Source organism: Colias eurytheme, chromosome 5, assembly GCF_061535395.1.
Source record: "Colias eurytheme isolate Ceu_HAF_F1 chromosome 5, ilColEury1 Martin Lab GWU primary, whole genome shotgun sequence".
NCBI lineage: Eukaryota > Metazoa > Arthropoda > Insecta > Lepidoptera > Pieridae > Colias > Colias eurytheme.
In genome coordinates, this window is record NC_142984.1 from 9917015 (window position 1) to 9939095 (window position 22081).

Consider the following 22081-nt stretch of genomic DNA (forward strand, 5'->3'; position numbering starts at 1 on the left):
ATGGAACTAAATAAGAACTGAGACTGATAATCATATAGCCTATAGGTAGAATGGATATTATATATTTGGCAACATTTTAAGAATATCGTCTTTCATCCTGTTCATTCAGATGAAATTCAAGTAAAAGTCGTTAAATAAACACTATAGTGCACAGTCACCTGAAATAGCACATAAAATACAGTTTCTGTGTATAAAATGTTTAGTTTCGTCACACGCCCATTCAGCTCACGCCTTCAATTATTCCAGCCCCATTTGAAATGCAGTATAATATACCGTTAAGCACCATTTACATTCTGGGTGAGGAGTTTCATGAACTTAAGTGCTCTGCGCATAACTTTGCGTTACTCATTTTGTTGATTTTATAGATTAAATCAATACTGCGATAGTGATGTTTGCTTCGCTGTAACCGATTCTGGTGTAGACAACGTGTAAAAGATACTTTGCAGTATTTTCTATGCCATTTTTTTTCATAAGTAGTTCAACGGGTAAATGTTTAAAAAGTATTTAATCTTGAAAATTTTAAAATAACTTTTTTGTAGACGATTACAATAGACTGCTCACGATTTTTCGTAGCGCAAGAGTGTCGAAGACACTACTTGCAAGATTCTATCTTTAATCTAATATATTGTATTGGTTATCTAAAAAACAATTATTTAAAATCCATTCTAACAATGCTAACAATACATATATTCTAAATACATAATACCATAATTGGTCGTTAGCGAAAAACAAAAGCTAACAAATATACCTGCCTATCCTTGCGCTAAGGTTATTAATTTTCATATAAATGTCGCAGAATACAAACAAAGCTCTTGTGAATGAAAAGTGCAAACCTCAAAGCAGGGCAAACTGTACACAGTATAATAATATACAGAATGAAACAGATTGTGGTTAGCGAGTTGCGCTACGTTTATTCCTTGCGGTTTATGTTTATTTTGTATGTATTTTTAATTGTCTCGTATTGTGTCGGTAGAATGGAGGTATAAATTAAAATTGTTCTGAATACATTTAAAATACAGACTGGTTAAATTGTAGATAGTTCAAAAGTTGATCTCTCTAGTAGAAGCAAAGGTAGATTAATTATTATCATTCGTGTCAATCTATGGATAAGTTATTCAAAATGAATGTAGTGCCATCTCATATCATTTAAAACAAAAGAAAGAGACAGGCTATTTAGGTAGGTATACAGATAAAGTAACGAAAAGACAATTATTCTAAACTAAATTACGAGTATTGTCCTATAAAAAATAAATACCTAATATGATAAAAAAAAAATATTTTTTTCTTTGTGATCCAAATACTTAAAAAGTTTATTTATCTAAACTGTTCACAAACTTCTTTCCCGCCAAAATACTTTCTAACCTTTCAGCACTGGCCTTTATTTGTTCAACCATAAATAATAAAAAAAACATCACTATGTTTTCTTTTTAACGAATACCAGAAAACCCTCTCACACTTTCTCCCGAAACGCGCCGCTTACTGAATTATTCGAGCTGAGAAAACATTTTTTACGTAAATACTTGACGTCGAGTAAAGTACATATTTCTATATAATCTGTGAAGGAACCGGTCAAGAGGAAAGACGAAGAAATTTTCCCCGTCCGTAGGCGTTACTTTATACGTTTTATTATATTATACTTTATTGTGTGGAATTGTAAAGATTTCTATGAAAAAACTTGTAAGTTGATTTGATTATATACATTTTTTAGTACTATTTAGCAGTGATAATTCTGACAAATTCATTTATAGTTTATCATACGGTAAAACAATTTAATTATCTATAATCTATATGATTCATAAATTCAATTAATTATACGTGAACACGCAAGAAGAGGTCTACAACCCTTTATGATATACGTTGCCTTATTTCGTTCGTGATATTATTATTTTCATTAATAAATTAAATTTGCTGATGCGGCATATTAACGGCTTGAATTAAATGGATTTTAATAATCTTCTTACCTACTACGATACTACCTACTTATTTTAAAATTGGTATCATAATGTTATTTTTATTAATTTCAATATGTTGGTTAATTTCAAACTAAGTAAGTTAATGCAATGGTCCGATGTTCTTGAGGAGCTAAAACGGGTGTTATAATTGGTGTTATACCTAATATGGAAAAGTCAGTATATTTCTATATTCTTTATTTCAAAGCGGATAAATTAAATTAAATTAATAATATTCAACACGACAAAACAGAGTAGGTAATTATGATAATAATTCAGGATTTAAATTAATACTGTTATATGAAGTGGTAGATAGATGTGTGAAAATTCCCATAAAATACAGTCAGAAAAGTCCATAATTAAAAACGATTGCCTATCAAGTTCAATCAAAGCTTTCGCTCGGTCAGTAATTTTTTATAATATTCGTAATATACAATATTGGAAATTGTTTTTTTAAACCACAAAAGAGCAATGTGCATTATAAATGGAGAATTATTCCTTTTAAGGTAATATCTTTTCGCAACAATATGCGGTTCATTTGGCGCGCGAAATAATTAATGGAATCAGGTGTTCCAGAGAGATAAGTCGGGAATTATTTTCTCTTCTAACAAAAGTGCCTTAATGTTATTAATATTAATACGTCTTAACTCTTATGTTATAGAATATTTTCGGAACCATCGAGAGAATATATCTTCTTATATATAAAAATGAATCGCAAAATGTGTTGGTAAGCGCATAACTCGAGAACGGCTGAACCGATTTTGATAATTTTTTTTTATTATATTCCTTGAAGTACGAGGATGGTTCTTATGTAGAGAAAACGTAAACATGTACCACGGGCGAAGCCGGGGCGGACCGCTAGTATTGAATAAAAATAAATAATATTTTGTTACTAACAATCTTTACTGTCTCTACGTCCTCAATAAAAACATATTTCCCTTATTAAGTCTTTGTTGAAATAATTAAAAACTTTAATAGGAACTATGCCCGTAATTTGGTTAAAATAATTTTTAGTAAAACCATACAATTGGTATATAAAACTTATAATTTTCATTTTCATTTTTAATTTTATAATCTACATTTATTTGGTCTTTATTAATTTTTTCGTAGCATTCGTAGCATTTCTATGTCATATCAACCTATCATAATATTATGCTGCCTTTCTTATTAGTTTACTAACGGAAGTGTCGTTTTAGGTATGGTAGGTCCTATCATATATAATGATAATATATCATATCTAAGTAGTCGTAATGGAACCTGTTTAACTATGTTATGTATATAATGTGCCTCCAGGTTTGCTCTAGGTATTATGAGGATGTCCGAATCTCAACTTTATCGTTGTAACAGAAAGCTCCAAATAGTTTAATTTACAATCATTTCTCTTGTTAGATTTTAATATATTTTGTTATCATTCGTATTCGTCGTACCAACATATCCACAAACTATAAAATAACACTATTTATAGACGCAATACATCAAATCATGAATACCATGTGCAGCAATACAAATGCAAATATTTGCCAATAACAGCGCGTATCAAACGAATTACCTGTTCATTGGCTCGAGAGACCGTCTGAGGGAAATTATAATTACGAAGCTCGCATGCTGCAGTGCAAACTCTTTTCAGACTTTTTAGCTTGTTTCTATAGAATTTTCTACACTCGTTACCGATATGGTTGCTTTGTAAAGGGGAATATACAGGGTGTCCCACTATTGGTACCTATACTAAGCGCGAAGGGACTTGTAGTTTTACATACACTGATCACGTAAAAAATACTTAAACAACAAAATTACGTCAAAAATTTTTTGCTAATTTTTTCCTGAAAATCCATGTTTTCTTCTCTAACTTCGCGCAGCCGGCATATACCGCTTCTCTAATATGAGCATTTTGTCTATGAAAACATAATCTTAACGATAGCTCACGTGCTGGTGGCAAAGTTTTTTTTTTTTTTTATTGGTAATAGGGAAGCGCTTGACCACAATCTCGCCTGATGTTAAGCTGAGATGTGGTCTAAGATGGAACGCGCTTCCCTAGAAGGTACCTGTTCACTCTACGCTTGAAGACCCCCATATTGTAGGTACTCGTCGGGGAACACAGACTCAGGAAGCATGTTCCAGTCCCTCGCGGTTCGGATAAAGAATGTGGAACCAAACCGCTTGGTCCGGGTACATGGAACGTCCACCATATGGCGATGCCTAGAGTCTGTGCGCCTCGACGATCGATAGAAGAACGGGGATGGCGGAACGATATCGTGCAGTTCCGCAGCGCACTCTCCAAAGTGTATCCGATAGAAGACCGATAAGCTGGCCACTCTGCGGCGGTGACCGAGGCTCTGGAGCTTTTTGCCTACTAGGTCATCGTCGTTTATGAGCCTCTTGGCACGCCTCTCTATCGCCTCAAGCGCCTCCAGCTGGTACTTGGCGGAACCGTCCCAGAGGTTGGGCGGGTTGCTTGTTAGAGGTGTACACATAGAGTTTTAAGAATTCATCTATTTGAAAAAAAAATGCGTCTGGAATTTTATAAGTATTTTTTACGTACTCAGCGTATGCAAAACTATAACCTCCTTTGAGCTTAGTATACCAACAGTGGGACACCCTGTATAATTGTATCGTATTGATGTTGTTTTGTTTTTAATAATGTTGTTCGAATTGAATCTGGATTTACAATGCTCAAATCTAACAAAGGTTAAACTTTTTCTTTAAAATACCTTTGGACTTTGGTCAAGTATATTATTTCTTCGCGGGACAAATTGTCCCCTAAAGTTCTTTGTTGAAAAAAATGCATTAGTACATTAAATAAATAACGTGATGATTAAATAAATAAATAATATTTACAGCTTTACTTTTGAGTCAGTATATTAGTCTCCGTTATAACCAGCAAAACTATTCGTTATAAAACTACCTTACTAGATATTCTGAAATATTCCACCGCTAACACGTTCCTTGGTAACAGGCTGGATATCGATAAACAAGTACAGGCAATATCGGTGCAATCACACGAGCGCACCTCCAATATCCGGTGCACAATCAAGATGGCTGAACGTCCGTCGGCCATGTTGTTTTGGCGCGAAACAACTCGCACGATTGAGATTCGTTTAAACAAAGCTTTTTAAGTTCACTTTGGGACTAGTGTATTGACATTTTTTGTGGGGTGTTCAATACTTTTGGAATGCTTTGCTTTATTTTTCTTTAGAATTAATCGAAAACTTCTTGGTAGGTACTCTACTTACTAGTACTCAGTAAAACGCATACCATTTTAAATAACAAATAGTTAGGTACACTTTTGTTACGATGAATAAATTAAATTTAAGATTATGTTTTAAGTTCTAGGTATCCCTACTTAGTACTTTTCGTACTCGGAACAATGAAATAAATAAAGCGTGAGGTGATTCTCCAGTGACCAGATTCAAACAATCATCGAGTGAATAAAATTAATTGTGTATGCGCGTCCCTAGTGGTATTATTTAAGTGCTACTAGGTATTTATTTTGAATACTATTTAGAACGAATTTTTGACAATATTTAAAAGAACATTATAAAAACCTCAGCTCCATGCTCACTTTATTCATTGAGTGTAAAACATCGACAGGTCAGTTTTGTATTTTCATTTCTAGAATTTTCATAAACGATTGAACAATTCGATATGCAAACTAACTATTGTTGGAGAAACAATGAAAATGTGCGAATTAAAAAAAAATAATGCTCGTATTTCCTCGCTGTTATAATAAATCCACGGGATCACAATGAAGCTTCTATAATATTGTAGCGTAATATACCTCAGGGATAATATTGTAGCGTAATATACCTCCTTCTTTCCACCGTAGAAATTTTCATTCATATATTTTGTTGTGAAAACAATTCCGCACTCATTTTGTATTAAAGTCTTATTGCTACGTTCCGTATTTTATACGTAGGCTTGGGACCCGTTCATGGGGTCTGAATGAGCTCACAACAAAGGAAATACTTTGGATTCTGATTACACCTTTCCTCGTTTTCAATGTTGTGCGAAAGATTCTCATTTCTCAGTGATTTCTGCCTTACTTATTTCAATTGTTGTTTTTTTTTGGCGATTTGGTCAATTTTTATATTTTTTCCTAATAATTAAAATTAATTGTATACAGCATAATATGTTAATAATTAATTAGGTAGGTACATGTACATCACTGCAAAAAGCCAAATTCATAGAATATGAAATGTTTGAAATAAAATCTTATTCTCTTTCGATTAAAAATAATATTCCAAAAAATTATAATTAATTAGTGCAGGTTAATCACTTCTATCAATAGCAAGATATAGTATCTACCTATAATATTTTATAAACATTTAGTATATAAAATTTGCTAGATACAAAAAGTAAAAGCTAGCAGTTGGCGAAGTCGAACGACCCACTTCGAACAGTCAGGTGAAGTGAAACTTTGTTATAACTAAACTATATCTGTCTATTTGTGCTTTAAATATGTAACGTATTTCCCTTTCTATCCATTTTCTATTTTATTTCTTCCTGTTTTTATTGTGACTGTCTTTCTATATTTATTATTGGAATTCAAATAAGGAACTTTTTGGCTTTAACTAACTTAGGTACTTATTGTTTGTTTAACTAATTAGTATATGTTAGTATTACCTATTTTTTCTTCCTTCAAGATAATGTATATTAAATAATTGTCTATTTTTGTAAGCGCGAAATACGCGTTTACGAAAACATATCCTAGAAAATTAAAAAAAAGTCAGTTTAACACACACTGTGTAAAATATACATATAATGGTATCTAGGGTAATATGATAAGTTACAATATGCAACATGATAAATATACTAGAACTATCTACATAAAATAATATCTAGAAACAACTTTACATTAACTTTTGTTATTTGTTGTAGCTATGAGTAAAATATTGCTTCTATTAAACCACGAGGGATTAATTTTGCAAAATCATTGCACTCGGATATAAATTACAGAACTAAAACAAAACTATAGTACACTATACCTACATAAAAGTATTATTTTTAATGTGTGTAGCGTTTTCTCGATCAGTATCAAAAATTAACTAACTTTTATAAATTAATATTCTACACGGGGAAAGTTTTGACGCGCGAACCTGTGTTTAATCTTCCTGAAACTTTTATAAAACTACGTAAATTTAATACGATAGATACATACTGCATATATGTAATATAATATAACATTTTGAGTCTTAATTTGGTATCTATCTACATTTTCAAGGAAACGTATTATCTACAATTAAATTGTGATTTGAGTATTTTAAGTCACAATATTGGGGAAAAAAAAGAATCAAAATTCTGTTTGTATCATGAGTAGATAATGAATGAACCTTTAGAGAATTTTAATATGTATATCAAATCAATATTACACGACATATTATAATAATTTCAACAAATAGGTTCGAAAAGCGGCGAGCTTATAATTCATTTAGTATTAGAAACAAAGGTCATAAACCTTGTAAAACAATCTGACAAGCTCTTACAATATACAGTAAGAGATGAATAACACTTATAATAGTTTAATCGGGGTACAGTTTAAATAATGGTTGTTTTTGTGCAGTGCGCGCGGGAGAGACCTCCGAGATCTCAAGTGTGGCGCCGCTTGCCGAACCCACGCCTACTAAATTTCCAAGTACGTTTCTATTCTATTTATTAACCGCTATAATAAGATCATCTGACCTTTACGATGGGTATTTATAGCAAATTTGTGAAGGAACTGCGTTGGATTTTCTTAAGATTTGATGGTTGTGCGTAATTACCTACTTATCTTTATGGAAGAACTTCGCTTCGATTATGAAATACATTTTGAAGCTTTAATAAAGATTTTGATTCTAAATCAGAAGAAATTGAATGTTATTTTTTTCTAAATTTGTTTTTACTCAACGTGATAAACATCAGGTGACTACTTATAAATAATTCAATTATTTTTAATGATGCATCAGAAAGCTTTTAGGTATAAGGCTATGAATGAAAAACTGATGAGAATTTTGAGAAAAATATTGGTTTTTCCTTGAAAATTGTGTTCAATAAATATTACCGATTACACAACGACTTCAAAAAGAGCAGACAATTAAGAAACTCGGACACTATCCAGTTAAAACTCTGCTATAAATTCGAAACTTGATAGCAACTTAATAAGGCCGTTACGTCACAGTGTAAAGTTTGTTTTAACTTCAGGAAGATTTATAAGTGATCTTATTATGGCAGTTATTGAATAAGTTTTAGAGGCACTATACAGTATACTGTATACAGTACCTATACATTACGCGCTGCACTGTAGAGAGTGGTTGAAGTACTTAGCCTTGTTGTGTTAGCACTTACAAATTTTGCAAATAAACTACCTGTATATTGATGTTGAAGGCTGTACCCATTAGAGCTTTAGGTGTGTACCAAGTCCTTATTTTTTAATTTAGTAGCAAATATACACCGACAATGCTAACTTACACACCTTACTTATTTCTTTAATATAACTGCAATATACGTTCTCAATGCTAACTTAGATATAATATGTAAGCACCTACTTAGAAACGATTAGGAAATATAACCATTATATTATAAGTGATTAGTGGACCATAATATCAACAATACATAATTATAACAGCTTACGAATTTAACTCCAATTTGCACAATACTAAATTTAGAGATCAGCAATTTTGTAATTATGAAAGTATTAAAACTTCGTTACGAACGAAAAAAAAAACATTCCACCAAGTTGCTTTAATGCTCGCTCAAACTTTCCTCTTAACAAGTTGCCGGTTAAATACAAGGTATTTTTGTGGAAAAAATATACTTATATTGCATAAATCCGTCATAATGAAGTTCTTAATCGAGGTTGCAGGGAAAAAGTTTTAATAGGGTGCTAACGGGAAGGTGGGTGGGGTGACATTGTTTTGCCCTTATACCTATTTGCGAGAGGAAGCGATAGATCATTCATTCAAAATGGTAACCCTTCCTCGATAGACAGTCGGGTGAACTTCTGCAGATTTACTTGCCAAGTCAGTACCGGAGATAGGTACATATTATGTGGGGTGAGAGGCTGATTTCGAAAATATATTAATAATAATTGATGGTTTGCCGTTTGTGTAGTGTGATAGAGACTTCGTCTAAATTTCGTTCATAACAATTAACAATAACATGTAAAATTTCATACAATAAGTAAAGTGATTAACGAAAATAAAGAAATGTTTAAAGAGAACACACACAGAAGAGCATTTATATATTATTTATTTTAAGAGTAACTTATACAGAAAGGTACAACTATATGTGTTTACAGACAATCTCTAAAATGTCTTACAGGTTATTCTGAAATACATTTAACGCTATTTTCCAATCTCCCGACATAATATCTTGTAGAACACGAAATGTGCGCAGATAAGACATTCGCTTTTCACTGTTGCCAAATGCAAAAATTGCCACAAAGGACAAACAGCCTCAAAGAACACATCCCATACAGATTTCGTCTGCAACAAACAATCTTTCTCATGTAAACTACAAAGCAAACGAACTGAAAACAAGCTCAAAAAGCTTTGCTCAAATGCTCATGTCATGTGATTTCCATAAATTGACATGTGTTTTACAGGTCACAAGGCTCAATTTATTTTCGACTACCTAACGGCGCTGTCATATATTTCCAGGAAGAAATTTCGATGTGGAAATCATCGAACTTTCCTGAAGATTTCTAAGAAATAGTCGAATGTTTTACAACACTACAAGCACAAAATTTTTTCACTACACAAACATTTAGATATTATTCAAAATAACAGCAAAATATGTTTCAATTTTACGAAATTATGTAAAAATAGCCTACTCATAGTCGAGGGTTCAGTTCATAGAGGTGTCCATAAAAGTCATCAACAGTAGTGTCGCTAAAATATTTTTTATTCAGCTGCATTATTCTCGTTTTCATTTTGAAACACTCGACTGGAGCGCGTTTAAAAAAATTCCACCGCAAATTGAAATAAATGAATATTAAACTGAATCGAAAAATAAGCGTTTCGCTTCAGTTGGTCGCTCAGTTGGTTTTATCTTAGTTTTGTAAAAGCGTAAAACAAAAGGCCTGCTTTCCACTTGTTTGTGGGGATTTGCGGTGTGGTAATATGCATACATTTTTTACGTAACGCTGTAATCCGGGCCACGGTTTATTATTCATTTCGTATGTATTTTAATTTTGCTCATTCAGCATTTGGGTTCGAGGACTTTGTAACTAATGTTTTGAGGTTTCATTCCGAATTTATGTTTGACTTTGTTGAATTCTAAATTATTATTCGGGAAGTACTTACATATTATATAGTTATTAATACTTCAACGTTGTTATTTCTTAATTTGTATAATCTTTTGTACGATATGTGAGCACTCGCAAAATAAAGAACTTAAAAATAACTCCAAACAATGCTCCATCTGACGTTATTTCTAGAGCGGAAAAATTAAGACGACAATTAAATAAATATTTAAAAGGGGAAGATGAAAGATGGCAGATAATAGGCTAATGCGATTACAAAAAGTTTGCATAATCTGAGCCCTTAAACAAAGGATCTTTTCAAGCGTCGAAAGTATTTTATTGAATGAAAAGAAAAAGTTTTGGGTGAGATCCAGATTGGTCAAGATAACCGTCTGATCGTAATTTTTTAATGATATTATCTTATCGGGAAAATGATTGTAATGTAGACTTTACCGCCCATTTATAAGTAAATTCTCTTACATTTCAAGCTTCAAGCAGTTCTACTTAACCGCTGATAACAAAAGGACTATTTCAAGTCTGTTATTACTTAAATAAATTGACCTTCTAAAAGTTTATAAGTAATAACAATATGAAAGGAATATTCAGCTTATTAAAAGAGTCATTTAAATAGTATGTATTTATAAAAAAATAAATAAAAATAAATAGTCTTCCTTCAGTTTCATTCACAATTAGACACCAACATCTAGATCTATATTTAAGTTGTTAAGCGGAAGATCGTTCAATAAAAAACATTTGATCACAAATAATAAATATTTTAATGTCCAAGAATAGCAACAAAATTTTATTATGAATACAAATTTTAAGACCGTTTACAAAAATCCCGGACTACATCTTAACAATAACAACTACCACAGTCATTGGCATTGCCTTATAAGCTATAAGGCGAATTAAATAAGCAATAGCTTAGAAATTATATATAATACACTCTCCTAGTCTCCTAAACGCTAGGAGAGTGTATTATTATAATAATACACTCTCCTAGTCTCCTAAACGCCTTTTTTATTCCAGAGTGCGACCGCACGTTCGTGAGCCGCGGCGGCACCAGCAACGGCACATTCAGCGCGCCGGAGCTGCTGAACCCGTACAACCAGAGCCGGCAGTGCCTGTACACGTTCCTCGCGGCGCCGGGGCAGCGCGTGCTCGTCGAGTTCCGCACCTTCGACCTGAGGGGCAAGCCGCCAGAGTGAGTTACCCATTATGTTAGAAATTTTGATCGTGAACCGTGAGGTGGGATTCGAACACGCGTCTTTTTGCCTAACTGGGCGATCGATAATAAGGAAAGAGTAGTAGAAATTTGATTACTGATGCTGATTTATGGGTGGCCGAGGCTAGGCGTTGCGCTGGTAAGGAAAAGACGTGGTTTCGAATTGCGCCGCGTCATCGAGTTTTTTCTTCTCTTTAAAATTTTCTCATTTATAAAAAGAGCATTTGAATGCTATAAAACCAAACATTAGACACCTTTTTAATTCATGAATTATATTTTTTAAATTAATAAATGCCTTCCTCGCGATATGTAACACCAAATAAATATAATGTTCAGAATGCGTCATAGCTTTTCTTCATAGCCACAATGCGTCGTAAGCGTTAGTCGTGAAGCAATGAACAATGTTGCAAAAGGTCAACTGGTTCATAATAACAAAATGACAGGTTGCAACTTTCATAAAGCGACCCTAACTTCCGTACTAGTTATATTCTTCCCTGACATTGTAATAAATACAGAGATTATAAATAGGTAGAAAACTGTGTCTGGTTTTAACGTGTTTTCAATTATCTCGATATAAACACAAAGCAAAGGAAAGGACAAAGATGCCTTAATGACCCAACTATTATAAAGAAAAATTGAAGTATGAAAAGTATGAATAACGATATCATGTAATCAAGCATGAAAAAGCTAATTAGAAAAAATAAGAACCTTATCTTAATTAATAACCCTATGAAAATTAATGTCTGTGAGGATTTTCTATAGCACTAATTCACAATCAAAAAGAACATGATGAATAATATTTTTTGCAATAATTTTTATAAAGCCAAGACTTACTTAAAATAATTGCATTGGGTACAAAAATATCCACATACTCGTAGCATAGCTCCAAAGCTAACGGATTTTAAACAAATGGAGCAACCTTCGAATGGGAACGCCTGAGATCCAAATCCGCTTACTTCCCTATATCCTGCAATCTACTCTCTTTTATTGAACATATATTTGTGTCCCAAATATTCTTATGTGATTCTATCAGTAAATATTCCAACAATGTCATCATGTTTCTATTGAATCAAAGTTTTCTTCATTGATTTGAATGGAAATGATTGAACTTTATTTATAATATCAAATAGGTCAAATAGCCAAAAAGGACATTTACAGTATTCTTGCATATTACAATGTTTTCAGCTGAAAGGGTGTTTTTAAATTTGTATACTAATGTTTTTATTTTGTTTCAGTGGATCAGCATTGGGAGAGCTTCCAGCGTAAGTACAATATCTTTATTTCCTTATATTGTCAAAATAAGAAGGCAAATATGTTTACATTCCGCGATTCCATATAGAGGGATAGGAGGATATCTATTACTTCTAACAACCTTGACCTATTTTGTAGTTGATTTTGTATTGATCTACTATTTCCTGTCTTTGGTGTTTGTTTGTGACCACTGACCATTAATATACAAACTTTGATCAACGAATTCCATTATTAAGTTAGCTGCTAATATATGGATACAATTTATCTCTGTAATAATGCATTACTTCATTTCTGAAAATATAGCATGTTTGGTACAAATAATGCACAATTAATATTGGTTTGATTATACTGCATAATATTATGAAGAATTAATATTTCTGAACATCACACTATTAGGTATCAAGCTTTACCACATTCGTCCAAATATGCAATCTAAATTGTGTTGTGTCCTCGACTACAGTCTACATGTCTTACAATCACCTACAACTTCCCCACAATAATTTTACAAACTCCACGACCTTATTATGTCCTGTAATCAGCTACAACACACACACACAATTGCCCAAGTACATCTCTTACAACAGCTCCAATATCACACAGATGCATGCACGACTACATGTCCTACAATAAGCTCCAATATTACACAGATGCATGCACGACTACATGTCCTACAATAAGCTCCAATATCACACAGATGCATGCACGACTACATGTCCTACAATAAGCTCCAATATCACACAGATGCATGCACGACTACATGTCCTACAATAAGCTCCAATATCACACAGATGCATGCACGACTACATGTCCTACAATAAGCTCCATTATCACACAGATGCATGCACGAGTACATGGACATATACTCCGAGATGGCGTCCCTGGAGACGGGCGAGTTGGTCAACTCGGCGTTCGGCGGGCGGTACTGCGGTCCGATCCCGCCGCGCGCGCGCGTGTCCCTGCACCGGGCGGTCGCACTCGCCTTCTTCACGGACCACACGTACACGCCGCCAACGCTCTTTTACGGCACTTATCGGTTTATCAACGCGTGTAAGTTGTCTTACATATAATCACAAACAACCATACTCATAATTCATAGTCATGGTCATTATTAGAATCATAGTCATTATCATCATCATAATTACAAAGACGAACCACATCTCCGTGCTCTTGGTGGATCAATGAAACTTACCGGAATCTATTAGAATTAGATTCATAAAAAAAATTAGAATCATAATCATAACATAAGTATAATCAGAATTATAGTAACATAGCCAGTATCATTTGAGTTTCAGGTTGAGTTTGAGTATGTGAGAAATTGTTTTTATTAAACATGTAAACAAAATCAATATAGCCACTTCATAAAAAATATTTTGGTAACAGCGCGAAAACACATTTCATATTTCATACTTGCCTAGTAGACATGATAGATCCAATTCTATTTCTCTCACATGATCTAAAGCCATTTAAGATTAATTTCTCTGTTAGCCCAGTTCTATTTTATTTGTTAGCCCAGTTCTATTTACAAATTGTTGTGTTTTATTATTCGTATCTTGAAACCATCTTCCCTATTTTGGAAATAGACTTGAATTGCCAAATAATATTAGGTATATTACAAACTTGGTACACGTGTGCCAAATAGCAGATTTAGAATAACCTTTTATTATTATCTTATAACAAATCATTATACGTTTATGTTTACAGAAGTTTTACAGTAGGTATGTAGAAGTAAATTGTCCTCAAAATATGATAATAAAAAACTCAATGGACATTCATAGATGTTAGATACTGATGTGCTAATTAAGTCTCCCTTTGTCTTTCTCTGTTACACTATGCATCTCATCATGGGGAACAGTACGGCCATAAATTATCGTCATTATCACCTTATATCTATCTTTGTTTCTGGTTTCATAATTAATAGAACAAATTTCACAATTACATTCCCGATTTCCAGCGGAATTCGAAGTGGGCACGCCCATACCCAACACGCTGTGCTCCTTCGTGATCGAAGCGAGCAAGCGCAAAACGGGGCTGCTCCTCTCTCCCACGTACCCGGGCATCTACCCGAAGGACATCACCTGCAACTACCAGTTCGTGGGCCAGCCTGGGCAGCGGATACGGCTCGAGTTCCGCGACTTCGATCTATTTTTCGGCGGGCCACAGTTAGTTTATTGTTTATTAATGGCATTTTAGCTACAATAATATTGCATTACTTCGTTTCTGAAATTATAGCATGAAATTATATTAACAAGCCACAGAAACAAGCAATGAAGCAAATTAAACTCGCTTCTTTGAAAAATTTCAAATTTTTGAAAAATAGCACCATCATAAATCGTCATCTCAATCTTCTCGATTTTGCAAATTAATTTTCTTTCCTCCTTCTGTTACCTTCAAAATTGAATATCGCGCAGATTGATATTTCCTAATGATTGCTAAATAATTTATTCAGATTGTAATTTATCAATGATTTCTTCTTTCAATTAGTTACATGCTAACGGTAGATGTGTTAACCTCCCGGCTCCCATTACATTAATCTCCCAATTAATATGGGCATCTATAACATAACCTATGTACACCTCCCACTATAATAAAAAAGACGGGTTGCACTCCGGGAGTGCCGGCAGAAGTGAAAACTTGATTATTAACGTTGAGCATGTTTGATATCCATCCGTCTTACGCTTTTTCGATCAGGTCACGTGTCCTGACGTGAGTTTAAGATTTTATACCCATTACAGAAAAAGTGCTCAACGCCGCTAAAGAAGTTTTCACTTCAAATATTACAAAGGGAAATTGAAAAATATCCTATGTACAGTTGCCCGTTCGACTGGGTGCGCGTGTACGACGGGCCCGACAACACGTCCGCGATCATCGGCACGTACTGCGGCCAGCAGCGCAATCTCGTGCTGTACTCCAGCGACGAGCGGTTACTCGTCACGTTCTTCACGCTGCCGCGGGCCGCTAACACGCAGAATAGAGGCTTTAAAGGAATATTTGAGTTCTCCGAGAGTTTTGTTAAATTAGGTAAGCACTAAGTGGGTACAGGTCGTAATTCTCCGAGAGTTTTTTTAAAGTAGGTAAGTAGTGTGGGTACAGATCGTAACTTCGTGCTGTACTCGAGTGACGATCGCTTGCTAGTTACGTATAGATTGTCTAATCTAAAAATGAACGCCCCTCCACTAAACTTAATTGTTTCAATGTGTGAGGACAAATAATTATTGAACCACTTTATATGTGTGCGCGCGTCGATTCTACTGCAAACTTTGACACTCGCGCACTGATTTGTCAACTAATCGGGCGATCAGTTCAGGTGCCTAGCATTGTATGGCGGGGAGAGCGCGCTATGTACGGAATGACACGTCCGTTCTGTCGTGCATCGCGTCATTTATGCACTAGTTGGCCAACTGGTCCTGTCGTTCGGGCATGGACGGGACTGGAGGACTGAACGACCAATGAGGCAGACCAATTTGTGTGTATTGCGTCTATACACGTACTTTGAATGTGAGCGTAAACACAGTGGAGGGGCGTTCATTTTTAGATTAGACAATCTCTACTTAAGTATGCAGAATAGAGGCTTTAAAGGCTCTGAGAGTTTTGTTAAATTAGGTAAGTCGTCTATAGGTACAGATCGTAACTGTGTGCTGAACTCCAGCGAAAATAGGTAGTATGTTCATCCAAATTTATTCTTAATATGAAAAATATATTATGTCTGTTATGGGTAGAAGTTCTGCTCTACATTGTGTATTTTAAAATTCATTCACTTTGTTCTTTGTTTCAGATTTTATAAGTAAACATGACGCTGAGCATATTAGAGGCTCAGAGTGTGATCAGAAAATTCTTAGTAAAAAGGAATCGTCAGGATTCGTGTACCATCCAAATTATCCATTCCCTTATATACAAAAAGTTGTTTGTAGGTGAGTCAGTACACTTTTTTTAAATTTTATCATGGATGATTATCATCGTCGTAATAAAACCAGTTTCATTGAAAAGTTTTTGTTGACCATATTTTAGAATAGTGTAAAAGTGTAGTTATGTAAACTTTGCAAATTATTTAAATCTATTTTTAAACATAATTTTATTTAGCATTTATTTATTTCAGATATTTTATATACGGTATGCAAGATTCCCAAAATTTGGAACGGGTGCGGCTCGAGTTCCAAAATTTTTCTATACCAAAAGGCGATAACCCGAAGCCAGAGTGAGTTATTATTATTTAGACTTATTCTTTTGAAGAAATAAAACTCAATTAGTTATTTTCAAGTCATTTATTAAAACATTTAAACTTAACAGTAACTAAGATAGAATACAATGATTACAATAAATTGATACATCTTTAGTACAACATAATGTGAGAAAACAATTGCCTTCTTTTACACTTTACTTAACTAAATAGTAAATACCTATATAACATTCTGATCTGATAAATATTTCATTTAAAAAAAAAAACTAGTAAAAAGCGTAAGTGCAGTCTGCAACGTTTATACTGTAAAATGTTTGAAACAATTCCGTAACATTTGTACCCAACTTATTATACGTGTTTTAAGCAATTTTGTAACATTTGTACCCAACATATTTTTCTCAACATGTCCCAAGCAGCCCTGTGACATTTGTACCCAACAATTCTGTGACTTTAGTACCTACCCTACGTAATTGAACATATTCCAGTACGTGCCCCGACGGGTACCTCAAGGTATACCTCCGTGGGCAAGAAGCCACTGACTCGTACGATAAACACGACGCAGAACTATGTGGTGACGGTGAAGGTGCTCCGCCCTTCCCGCCACCACTGATGTCTGATGGACCGCGCCTTGTGCTCGTGTTCAGTTCTGGTGAACTGCAGGGCAGGGGGTTCAAAGCGAAGTACACGTTTGAGACTGGTGAGTGAATTTAGTCTTCAAATTGGATGGCAATTTAACTGTAATTATTCAAGGAAAAGTTAGATAACCTATGTTGTAGCTGCTCTGATATATATTTTTTAATTTTTAAGGGTATTATGTCTTTCTATTTGGGAAAATCGCTTTCACAAGTTGAATTAAATTAATTGAAAGTATTACACAAGGCTGGTCTGCTCACTGCTTAAATTTATTATGACTATTTATACAAAATCTGCCCACAAGAACTACTTAATACTATCCATTACTATCTTTTTTTTTCTGTTTTGTGTATTAATTACTAAGAGTTACATGGTGGCAAATAAAACGCTTTCTATTTCTATTTCTATTTCTATTTAATAGTTTAATACTTAGCCAAATTTACTACAACTTGGCTATCTGTACTAACAATAAATAATAATTTTACATACAATAATTATACCATGTAATACTACAATTACCTTCCAGAATACAGAGTCCCCGGCACAGCAGCACCAGGCGGTGAATGCGCATTCACCTACCGCTCAGAAGCCAAGAAACGGGGCGAGTTCAACTCCCCGCGCTATCCCTCCAACTACCCCTCGCACACTAACTGCACGTATACGCTCGTAGCGACCCCCAATGAACAGGTCACTGTGGTGTTCGACCATTTTAAAGTGAGGGCTGATGCGTGGAATGCCACCGCTGGATTGTATGGGTGAGTTTAATTAGATGTCATTATTTTTTATTCTTTTTATTACTTTTTACATTGATTAGCTTAATTTGTATGTAAAATACTCACCATAGAAGTAACTATTAAATCCCGTTTAAATACAGAATAGTGACACATCCTTAATCATTGGAAAAAATATTAAATTGTATAACAGTTTTATTGAAACAGCTAGATCGTTGATAAAAAAAATTATACACTTAAAGTAGTGGCAGTAGTAACTGCGGCTACTTTTTACCACGGTAAAACATCCTATTTTCATAGGAATTACCTTTCAAACATTTATTTATTCAATTACACTTCTGCACTTTTCAATCGTCATAATATATTTCTAATATTTACCACCGATTCGGTAAGCAGTATCTATGGAGTGGAATCGGCAAGAAACTCCATACTTTACCTACTACTTTACCACGTGGATTCACGCAAGCGATATGTATTAAGATTTTAGCTCTGGCAAGGTTATACAGAAAACTTGCCAGAGCTAAAAGCTGCACTCATTTGTTAATAACTCAGGCCCCGGAATCACAGACACAATAGAAAATCTATTGTGTCGTGGACCGATCGGGCCGTTCGGGGCTCAATGGGTTAAGACTGTGAGATCTAAAAGCTTTATACATTAATTTCAGCGGTGCAACATGCAGCGAGGACTGGGTGGAAGCGTGGTGGACGGGGCGCGAGGGCAGCCTGGTGCCGCTGGGCCGCTGGTGCGGGCTCGCCACGCCCGGCCCGCTGCAGTCCCCGCGCGGCGCGCTCGGCCTGCTCATCGCGCTGCACACCGACGCGGACAGCGTGGCCTCGGGGTTCAAGGCGCGATACGTGTTCGAGGTCTGTAACTTGAGTTCTTGAATGACTAAATTGCGCCAATTATTGATCATAACAATTTCAGAAAATATTTTTTTTTTAAGTGAAATTTCTTTAAGCGCGTTGAGAGTAAAATTTCAAGTGACCGTTTTGCCAAGTTCGCGTCATGGCAATACTGTCACGTCATGGAGTAAGGCAACGATTTCGATACCTTTGAATCTTGCCAAAGAAATTTTACTTCTGACACGTGTGCTTGGCACACGCTCTTTTATTTTTTAAATACAAAGCCTTAAATTACTTGATAAACAAGATACTAAGCAGAAACTTACATTATTAAGAGTTAATCAATAATAGACGCCTTTGACAAAATGTTATAGCACTGAAAACCTACATAATTTTGTCACAAAATGTAATATTCTCACCACAATTTGCAGCCCGCCAAGTCAATATTCGGTGACTGCGGCGGCAACGTATCGGGCTCCCCGTGGGGCGTAGTATCGTCCCCGCGGTACCCGCTGCCGTACGAGGCGCCCGCACGTGGTGCCGCCTCGCGCGTCTGCAACTGGTTCATCACGGCCAAACCGGGACGGCGGCTGCTGCTCAACTTCGATCATTTCGCTGTGGAGGGACATCTAACGGGTATGGAAAAGCAAAGGACCTTTTGTACCTTGGGGTACCCCAAATATATTCGACTATATTATTATTATGGATATAAATATAACTTAGAAAGAAAAGTCACAGTTTTGATAATTTTACTTTTGAGAATGACTGAATTGAAAAAAAAAAATCCGAAACATTTTCTACAGATATCATATTATGTTGATTGTTGTTATAATAGTAGCGTTGCCACCGTTGTGAAAGCTTTGTCGAAAGTGTTTTGAAAGCATTTAATTTGTTTTTACCAGATTATGAATATTTTTTTATACTTTTATTAAACATACAAAGCACAAACTTGAAATTCAATTCCCCAGAGCGCGGTTGCCCGGCAGCGGTTCTACGCCTGTGGTACGAGAGCCCGGGCCCACCACTCGAGCTGTGCGGTGAAAAGGCGCCCGGTGATCGCTGGCAGTACCTCTCCTCGTCTAACTCCATCAGATTGTCGTGAGTTTTTCATTTGCCCAACTTTTTAGGTATAGGGATATTATTTTTGTAGAAGTTTGAATATAATTCAAATCTGTTTGGCACGTTCTGGTGAAATATAAACGTGAGTGATGCTATTGTTGGTCGTATGTTTCCAATTTTACTATATATATATTTTATGAAAACAACTTTATCTCAATAATACTTTTACTAACATAACGATTAAAATAAAATCAATTTCACATATTATTTAACCTTAGGTATTGGTGTAATAAAGTTTACAATCAACCAGTTTGTAAGCTTTATTGAAGTCAAACTTGTTTAGGCACGTTGAGAGTAAAATTACAATGGTGCGTCATGGCAATACCGTCACGTCATAGAGTAAGGCGACGATTTGGTACTATTTTTGTTGTCCAAAATTAATATCTACGTCTACAAAAATTTATTTTATTACTTTTTTTGAGAAATAAATGCCTCAAACCAAAACTACAGGTTCATAATAGCGGACAAGTCTGTGGGCGCGGGGGGCTGGCGCGCGGTGTGGACCGAGGTGACGGTGGGCGTGGGCGAGAGCTGCCCCGACGCGTGCGGCGGCGCCTGCCTGCCGCCCGCCGCGCTCTGCTCCGCGCTGCCGCACTGCGCCGGCATGCCCAAGTCGCCACGATGTTAGTATACACCACATACACACGTACATAAGTCGTCATTATGTTAGTATACATACACACACGTGTACACACGTCGCCCCGATGTTAGAATATACACACACACACACACATATACACAAGTCGTCATGATGGTAGTATACACAAACACACACAAGTCGCCACGATGTTAGTATACACGTATACACCACACACACGAGTCTTCATGATGTTAGTACACACCATACACATACACACATATCACATGTCTTTATCATCTTTATGATAATAGTATATACAAACACACACGTGTACACAAGTTGTCATGATGTTAGTATACACACACACACACACACACACACACAAGTCGCTAAAATTCTAGTATACACCTCACACACAAGTCATCGAGATGTTGAGATACACCACACACACAAACACACGTACATACACATATTATACAAGTCGCCACGATGTTAGTATAAGCCCGAAGTCAATATACACCGCAGACACACACGTCACGACGACTTTACAGTCCGCGCTGCCACATACATGAGTCACTGAGATGTTAATGTACACGCTCAAACACACACAGACACAAGTCGCCACGATGATAGTATACACGTACATATACACAAATTACAGAGATGTTAGTGTACACGCACACATATACACACACAAGTCGTCAAGATGTTAGTATACACGCACACGCAAACACACAAGGCGTCATGTCAACAAACACAGTCACACCAATGGTAGTAGCCGTAGTAAACATAAGCTTGCGAAAATACAGAGCAGTGCCTATATAAGTATACACTACGACTATAAATATACTAGTTAAAATGATCAAATGACAATAGAATCCCAGTAGCAATGTTTATAACATGTTATTATGATTTGTACCCTAATGTTTGAGTTACCACGTTACTGTGGTTTGTACCCAAACATTAGGGTACAAACTGTAATAATAATTTAATACAAGAAACACGCATAAGAATAGTTTTTAGTTTCAATGGAACCTTAAAAAACATAGATACTGTAGATGTGATATCAGATATGCACACTTTACTCTTTAAAAATATCCTATGATATGACACCTATACAAAAAAGCAGTGAAGTGTATAAAATTTCGACATACAAAAACAACCCAATACAATTAACAGAATTATATTAATCGTTACTTTGCTGAAAGAAATACAAAGTTAGATTTAAAACACGCATTTGAAATCGGAAATCGTATGTTAAAAAATCTTCATAGCCTCGACGAGCTATGATATAGCTAAGTATTTTTCTGTATTGTTACACTACAAAATTAATATCGAAGTCCCGTTAAACTACAACACAG

At 35.1% G+C, this 22081-nt stretch overlaps 1 protein-coding gene across 1 annotated transcript in view; it reads left to right on the forward strand.

Moving 5' to 3' along the window:
* Nucleotides 1-22081, forward strand: part of LOC149908626 (cubilin) — an 81246-nt gene that overhangs the window by 53968 nt on the left and 5197 nt on the right. The window contains exons 4-17 of the mRNA XM_090102105.1: nt 7507-7578; nt 11194-11368; nt 12625-12651; nt 13476-13687; nt 14592-14799; nt 15450-15658; nt 16413-16548; nt 16734-16832; nt 17300-17511; nt 17974-18202; nt 18844-19042; nt 19453-19657; nt 19990-20119; nt 20591-20763. Of these exons, the coding sequence (XP_089958231.1) occupies nt 7507-7578; nt 11194-11368; nt 12625-12651; nt 13476-13687; nt 14592-14799; nt 15450-15658; nt 16413-16548; nt 16734-16832; nt 17300-17511; nt 17974-18202; nt 18844-19042; nt 19453-19657; nt 19990-20119; nt 20591-20763 (2286 nt within the window). The remainder of the gene's footprint in view (nt 1-7506; nt 7579-11193; nt 11369-12624; nt 12652-13475; nt 13688-14591; nt 14800-15449; nt 15659-16412; nt 16549-16733; nt 16833-17299; nt 17512-17973; nt 18203-18843; nt 19043-19452; nt 19658-19989; nt 20120-20590; nt 20764-22081) is intronic.